Raw genomic sequence first — 8,229 nt, 5'->3', positions numbered from 1 at the left:
TGGTGCTTCTCCTGGTTTGGCTTTGCTTGCTGCCATGCGTCCTTTTCTTGTGCATTTAAATGAGGTATGGTACCCATAGAGGCCGGTATTGAAGTCCAATACACCAGGTTTTACCAGTAAGGTGGTCAACAAATAATTATGGTGTATGTCAGGCAAGTTATGCCCCTGAGCCTCAGTTTACTCATCAGTAAAATGGAATTAAATAAGCTCCCTCCTCTAATATTTCAATATTGTCAGAATTTCATAGTTAATATTTAGTTTAACATTTATAGGTAGCTGGAGGTACACTATGGAGAGATTGGGGCCTAGAAATCTAGATGGGATTAATCACCTGTGTACAGGTGGTGGTTGAAATCATGTTCCATTCTCCTGCTGACTGCATTAGGAAACACCCACAGTTGAGGGTCAGGGCTGAGGGGTTGGCGTCAGATGGCTGTCCACAATCTGGTAGGGTCCTTGGGAAAGATTTCAGGGGTGAGGTAACCTCATGTAGAAAAGAAAGCTTAGTAAGAATGAGAGTTGAGTTGGAGACTCCCCGGTGCTGTTTTCCCCTCCACCTCTCACCCCCCTCCCCCACTCCTGCCAATCACCGATTCTGACTATCAAGGCACAAAGGTAGAAAATCCCCTGGGGTTTCAGGCCAGGAAGCCTCTTATTGTCCGGCTCTGACGCTGAGCGAGGAGAATGGGAAAAGGCTGCCCTCCCCCCTTCCTCGCTCCCTGCCACGCTGGTCTTGCTTTTGCAAGTGCGAAGCAATGTCAGGCCCCACGCAATCCCTTTTGCAAAGCTGGAGGGAGAGAGAGAGAGAGAGAGAGAGGGAGGGAGGGAGGGCGGGCGAGAGAGAGAGAGAGAGGTGTGTGTGTGTGTGTTGTGTAGCGAGGAGGGGTGTGTGTGTGTGTGTGTGTGTGTGTGTGTGTGTGTGTGTTGTGTAGCGAGGAGGATTGGGGGTGGGATTCCATGACGTTACCGGCTCCGCCTCCCGGTGTATAAAACGGGCGCTTGGCGCGCGACGACCCCAAGCAGCAGCTTTGAAGCCTGAGCAACCGAACTCGGCAGCCCCAACCCAACTCGGGTGAACTCAGCCTCACCGAGCCCTATCCGAGACGCTCCGCGCCCTGGGCTTGCGACAGCTCCCCGGTAAGCGTTGGGGGCCGACACGTGTGTCGGAGGGGGCGGGCGAGGGTCTGGGCATACCTAGGATTCTCTGGCAACCATGGCATGCAGTTGCATCAACACGGCCATGACCTGTTGCTGGCGAGACCCCAGCCCTGGGAGCCAAGGCTCCCATTTCCACCTCAGCCCCAGACGTTTTCTAGATGGGGGCATAAGAAACTGGGAGCTGAGTCGCGGGGCATAGGGCGGAACCCCTCCTCTCGGGTGTGAGCAATTTCTGGCTGCTCAGGGGCCCCTCTCGGGGGGCGTCTCCAAATCTTTAGATGTCGAAGCCCCGCCTCACTGGATGCTTGCTGGTCAGCCTTGCGGGGCGGGAGGAAGTGGGGGAACATTTGCTTACCCCCCTGGGCGATGGCAGCGCCAGTTACACAGTGTGGGCTTGGAGGGGAGGGATGGAACTGAGTCGGTGCTCACTTTTGATCTGTAGCCGAGGTCGGTCCCCCCCTCCCTCCGGGAGATCTAGGAACCTTGCTTATTTGAAGCCCTGGGGGCGAGCGCCGAAAAGGAATGTGGATATTGGGTGTGAGAATGGGGTTCTCCCCAGAGCTGCTGGCCTTTCCTGGGTTGAGTTCTGTTTAATCCCCAAAGAGCCACAGGCCAGGGAAGGGACACAGTTGAGCTTCTCTGGCTCCTGGGTTGGGGTCTAGGATAAACGCTATAGTTTCCCCGCCAAAGAAAGAAGAGACTAATATTGATTGAGCACCTACTAGGTGCCAGGCCACTGAACTGTAGGGAGCTTTCACATGCCTTTTCTGAAATTAGTCCTTCCACAAACCTGTGAGGTATTGTTATTCCCTACTTGCATATGAAGAAACTGAGGTTAGAGGAAAAGTGACTTGCCTTTGTCCCTTCAACATCCTCCTCCCATCCCCCCCCCAACCCCCCCAGCTCCTTTACTTGGTGGAGTGGGTATTGTAATTCACTCTTAGAGCTTAGGGATAATGAGCCCTATTGAAGGTCTTTTGTCTTGTTTTTCACCAGATCCTTCCTAGCATCCTCTTCAATTCCAGCTAGAATGCTGTGGCAGGCGGTTTGCAGATTTGGTCAAAAGCTGGTACGCAGACGTACACTGGAGCCAGGCATGGCTGAGACTCGCCTTGCTAGATGCCTGACCACTCTGGATTTAGTGGCCCTAGGTGTGGGCAGCACATTGGGTGCAGGCGTGTATGTCCTGGCTGGCGAGGTGGCCAAAGATAAAGCAGGACCATCCATTGTGATCTGCTTTTTGGTGGCCGCCCTATCTTCTATGTTGGCTGGGCTGTGCTATGCGGAGTTTGGTGCTCGGGTTCCCCGTTCTGGTTCTGCGTATCTCTACAGCTATGTCACTGTGGGTGAACTCTGGGCCTTCACCACTGGCTGGAACCTCATCCTCTCCTATGTCATCGGTGAGATGGTGGGGCAGGGGGGAACTGCACAGCCAGTGAAGGGGCACGGAGTCAGGAAATCTGGGTGGAATGGTGAAGTGAGGTGTTCATCATTCGCAGGACTTAAGTATCCATAAATGCGTGTATTTGTTGGGGGGCTGGGAGGGTTGAAGGTGTGGAGAAATTGTTTGTTCTACTTACCTCTGTCTTGGTGTCCTTAATTGACTGGCTTTGGTTCTTAAAAGGTAAGAATAGGCGAAAATAGCAGGTATTCTTGTGAGACTGGTCTGGGGGAGGGAGGAGAGGAGAGAGGAAACTTGACCCCATGTTTCTGCCTCTGGTCCACCAGGTACAGCCAGTGTGGCCCGGGCCTGGAGCTCAGCTTTTGACAACCTGATTGGGAACCACATCTCTCAGACCCTGCAGGGGAGCATCTCACTGCACGTTCCCCATGTCCTCGCAGAATATCCAGACTTTTTTGCTATGGGCCTTGTGTTGTTGCTCACCGGTGAGGCAAGGGACAGGGACAGTGACGGGGGTGGGGCTAGTGGGGACCAGGCCTGGGAGCTTGTGGAGGTGAGAGCAGTGAGAAAGAAGAAGCTGGGAAGGAAAGGTCTGCACTTAGAGGCAAGGAGAACAAAGCTTGGACTGAGGCCTTTCTTTCCCACAGGATTGCTGGCTCTGGGCGCTAGTGAGTCGGCCCTGGTTACCAAAGTGTTCACGGTGGTGAATCTTTTGGTTCTCGGTTTTGTCATCATCTCTGGCTTCATTAAGGGAGATCTGCACAACTGGAAGCTCACAGAAGAGGACTACAAACTGGCCGTGGCTGGACTCAATGACACCTATAGGTTAGGAGATTCAGGAGATGCAGAGCTGGGAGCATGACGGGGAACAGAGGGATCTGCGCTGAGGGATTCTGGATTGGCAGTGGGGAGGAATGGGAGCCTAGGCCTTGAAGGCCCAGCTAAGTAGTTGGGCCTTAGAGAAAAGGAACAAGAGTTGGCTGAACACGCTCTTACCTTTTCTATCCCTTCTTTCACTTTAGCTTGGGCCCTCTGGGCTCTGGAGGGTTTGTGCCTTTCGGCTTCGAGGGGATTCTCCGTGGAGCAGCGACCTGTTTCTATGCATTTGTTGGTTTCGACTGTATTGCTACCACTGGTAACACAGTCATTCCGTTCCGTCTGGGGCTTGGGCATCTGCGTGTGCTCAGGCGGCGTGCGGGTTGGAGTGGTAGAGGAGTGAGCCTGCTTCTCTGATTCAGAACCTTGTGCCCCTTCTTGCAGGGGAAGAGGCCCAGAATCCCCAGCGTTCCATCCCCACAGGCATTGTGATTTCACTCTTCGTCTGCTTTTCGGCCTATTTTGGTGTCTCTTCGGCACTCACGCTCATGATGCCTTACTACCAGCTTCAACCCGAGAGCCCCTTGCCTGAGGCCTTTCTCTATACTGGATGGGCCCCTGCCCGCTATGTTGTAGCCATCGGATCCCTCTGTGCTCTTTCTACCAGGTCAGTGTCAAATGTTTGTTCTCCTCTGCTGTCAGAGTCTCAGGTGATAGCATTCCACACCAGAGAATACCCCTTGAGAAGTCCCTAAAACGGCTGTGAGCAGAAGGTGGAGACTCCTTAAGCTCACAGTCTTGAGGAGAGAGATGCCCAGTCAACGCCGCTCTGGGCGTACTTCTCTCCAGCCTCTTGGGCTCTATGTTCCCCATGCCTCGGGTGATCTACGCGATGGCAGAGGATGGCCTCCTGTTTCGCGTCCTTGCCCGGATCTACACCGGCACACACACCCCCATCGTGGCCACTGTGGTCTCTGGCATTATCGCAGGTGAAAACTCGTCTTTGCCCTTCCCCTCGTTGTTTCACCAACTCCGTTCACTTTGCTCTTGCCTTCGCTCATGTTTTCTGCCCATCAATTTCAGCATTCATGGCATTCCTCTTTGAACTCACTGATCTGGTGGACCTCATGTCAATTGGGACCCTGCTTGCTTACTCCCTGGTGGCTATTTGTGTTCTCATCCTCAGGTGAGACTCCTTTCCTCTGCATACTGTGGTTTGGGTTTTGATTCTGAGATGAGGAGTGATGGGGATCTGCTCCTCCTTCCTCCTCTTCCTTCATCATCCTGACTTTCCTTGAGGAATATGGATATCCCTCCCTGCCAAAAAGAGTGGCTACCCGTAATGGTGACGAGGAAGGTTAAGCTGCCTGGGAGAAGATGGTATCGTGGTTAAGGGTTGTTCTTAATACTGCCATCTTCCTCTTGTCTCAGGTATCAGCCTGACCAGGAGATGAGGAATGAGGAAGGTGAAGTGGAGTTGCAGGAGGAGAAGATCCATGAAGCAGAGAAACTGACCCTACAGGGACTATTTTGTCCACTCAACTCCATCCCCACTCCACTCTCTGGCCAAGTTGTCTATGTTTGTTCCTCACTGCTTGGTGAGCATTGGCATTTTTCTCTTGGGTCAGCACGATGGGAAGGAGGGGAGTGTGTGGCATTTGGTGGCTGAGAGTGGGTGACCCTCCTTGGAATGGGGTGCCTAATGTCTTAATATGTTGCTCTCAAGAACTGGTTTTGATGTTTCTCAACTTGACCCTTGAAGCTCTACTGCTGAGTGTCCTTTGCCTGGTGCTGGCCCAGTGGTCCAATCCACTGCTTTCTGGAGACCCAGTGTGGATTGCAGTGTTTGTGCTGCTCCTGACGCTCATTACTGGGATCACTGGAGTCATCTGGAGACAGCCACAGAGCTCCACTCCACTCCACTTCAAGGTAAATGACCTCTTTTTTTCCCCTCCACCAACCCATCTTGGAAGAATAGGTTCCAGATACCTTGCAGTCTCATACATATTCTTTCATTGGACAAGAAGGGAGAGGTATAGGAGATACCTAGGCCAAAGATGTCTTCTCTGACCCTTCCTGTTCCATTTCCACAAATTCTGCATATTCTTGGAGTCCCATATGAGGTACACTACATGAATGGACACTGAAATACACAGCATGAGTAGGAGTCGGACTCTCCCTTTCCTGGCTTGAGTAGGTTAGGGATCTCTTTCTATATCACCCTGTGGTCTGTACAAAGAAGATTTTGCTTTGTTCCCAGGTACCTGCTTTGCCTCTCCTCCCACTAGTGAGCATCTTTGTGAATATTTACCTTATGATGCAGATGACAGCTGGCACCTGGGCCCGATTTGGGGTCTGGATGCTGATTGGTAGGTATCCACTTGGGAAGAGTAGGCCTCTCGGGTCTCCTTTCCCGCCTCCTTTCCCTCTTGGTCTCGAGTAGGAGCCCTATTAAGCCTTTACAGGCCACTATTTTCCCTACCTCACAGCTACCTTTCCCTACTAGGGTTTGCTATCTACTTCGGCTATGGGATGCAGCACAGCCTGGAAGAGGTTAAGAGTGACCAACCCCCACTCAAGTCTAGGGCCAAAACTGTAGACCTGGATCTCAGCAGTGCCTGTACACATTCGATTTGACATCATCACACCTGAATGCTGTCTGTTCTCCCTGCACAGTAATGGAGAGTACTCCTGACCACACAGAGAGCTAGGCTTCCCATGGGATGTTGGTGGGGGAACACAGATAGAGCTCTGTATTTATTGTGGAGTGAAGGATGTGTCTGCTCTTTCTTGTCTTTTTTCTTTTTTTCACTCGTCTACTTTTTAACTGTATCTGTAGCTGCTCACTGGCTTTTAAAAAATTATTATTAAAAGAAACTAGAAATAGAAACTATGTCTTGTTCTTTGCTTGCTAGAGATGATATGGAGCCTGACTTTCAGTGTGGAGAGCTTCAGATAAGTGTCCTTTGTCTGCTCCCGTCACCACAAAAGTATCTGCTGTGCCTGTGTGTGCTTCTTGTTGGCTTGGGGTTTGAGTAGGGTGGTGTAAGTAGCCATCAAGTCTAGTCACACTTCAAGGAACGATCTTGAGATATGTTTTCCCCTTGCTACACAAAAGGTTAGGTTCTGAATAAGTAGACAGCAACTCTCGTCTCTGGGATTTGGGAGTGGACTCTGATCTCAACACTGGCATTGGTCAGGGCCTACACTGAGACCACTGTCTTCTGTTCCACCCCTTCTAGTTGGACCAGTCCCAGACTCCTATGACTGCCTGGACAACAGAAATTTTGGCTGTGGTGTTTAGTACTTCTGGGAAGGGGTGGACAATAGGAGAGGATGGGTCAAGGACTGTGTATATGTATAGCTACTGGTTGTTGTAAGGAAACAGAGGTTAGAGCTGCTCAGACCAAGAACTGTTCATTCCTCCATTTACTCAACAAACATATGAGGAGCTCCTGTAAAATGCTAAGCCCCTGCCGGGTGCTGGGGATACAAACATGAATAAAACATAGTCCCTGCCCTCAAGGAACTCACGATCTAGTGGGGGAGACAAGCAGGTAAACTGGAAACAATGCGATTTGTCCCAGGGCAGGGGTAAGTGCCGAGAGCTGCAGAGGCACAAAGAAGGATGTGCTTGACCTGAGTGTACCCTGCGGCTTGTGGGATCTTAGTTCCCCGACCAGGGATTAAACCCGGGCCCTCGGCAGTGAAAGCGCGGAGTCCTAACCACTGGACCGCCAGCGAATTCCCTTGAGTAGGTGTTTATGAAGTGGACTGAGGGGAGGGCTTATCTGCCAGTGATCAGTGTGCACAAAGCTGTGGAAGTGTGAAAAGGCGTACTGTATTGGGGGTATGACATATAGTTTAGTGTGGCTGGAGGGCAGCACATATGGGGTTGTGGTGAAAGGTAAGAGACCACACGAATGGCCTGTATACCCTACCTAGGAATTCAGATGTTATCTTAAATGGTGTGTGTGTGTGGAGCGGGGGAGGGGGTGTTGTCACTGAATGATTCCAAGCAAAGGGGTGGTTGGATTTATTAGTCTGGCAGCAGCAAGGAGGATGGCTTCGAAGAGGGTGGGGGAAGTTAGAGCAGTGTGATAATAGCTGCCATTTATTCAGTATTTATTTTATGCCAGATACTGTGCATACAATCTCTTTTTAGTTCTTGCAATGACCCAGTGAAGTAGATGTTATGGTAATTATTTTTTACAGATGAGGAAACAGGTTTGGGGTAAGAAATATGCTGTAGGTCACATAACTTGGAGTGATCAGGGCCGGGATACGCACCCAGTTCTGACTCTGCAGCCTGTGCTCTTTAACCACTGTGCGACATTGCTAGCAGTAATTAGTTAGGAGAGCATCATAGTCATTTGGGCAAAATATTTCAGGATTTTTGGTCATTTGGATGTCGGAGGTAAGAAAGAAGTGGACGACTTAGATTTCTGGGTGAACTTTCTGGGTGAATGATCAAATTATTAGCCAAGACGGAGAGCGTAAGAGGAAGAGCGTATCTGGGGAAAGATAAATTCAGTTCCAGATATGCTGAGTTTATAAACATGTACATGAGTTTAGCTTCATATAGGTGAAGATACATAATCACCCATTGGAACTTGGAGCTAGGCTAGAGGTCTAGGCTAGAGTTACAGATTTAGGAATCATCAACTCAGAGGGCAAATGAGTATGTAATGGAAGCTGTGTGTGGGGCTAAAGATTGCCTTGGGGCAAAATAAACAATCAAAAAATTTTGAAGCACAAATGATATCATTTCCTTTATGTACAAAGAACTCATAAAAAATAAGAAAGATGAATAGCCTGATAGAAAAATGAGTACAGGATATAGTGTTCAGAAA

General features: G+C 50.3%; 1 protein-coding gene across 1 annotated transcript; it reads left to right on the top strand.

Annotated features, from left to right (window-relative positions):
• Positions 1–2,173: 2,173 nt before the first annotated feature.
• On the top strand, positions 2,174–6,013 carry SLC7A3 (solute carrier family 7 member 3). The gene is made up of 11 exons (XM_061178248.1): positions 2,174–2,558; positions 2,887–3,045; positions 3,208–3,385; positions 3,583–3,695; positions 3,821–4,043; positions 4,226–4,365; positions 4,460–4,562; positions 4,808–4,974; positions 5,139–5,305; positions 5,637–5,745; positions 5,883–6,013. The coding sequence occupies exons 1-11, from the start codon at positions 2,189–2,191 to the stop codon at positions 6,011–6,013; spliced, it is 1,860 nt and encodes a 619-aa protein (XP_061034231.1). The 5' UTR covers positions 2,174–2,188.
• The last annotated feature ends 2,216 nt before the right edge of the window (positions 6,014–8,229 follow it).

The sequence above is a fragment of the Eubalaena glacialis genome, chromosome X (genome assembly GCF_028564815.1).
Source record: "Eubalaena glacialis isolate mEubGla1 chromosome X, mEubGla1.1.hap2.+ XY, whole genome shotgun sequence".
Classification (NCBI taxonomy): domain Eukaryota; kingdom Metazoa; phylum Chordata; class Mammalia; order Artiodactyla; family Balaenidae; genus Eubalaena; species Eubalaena glacialis.
The sequence above is the reverse complement of the archived record's forward strand: the minus strand, read 5'-3'. Positions and strand labels throughout refer to the sequence as shown.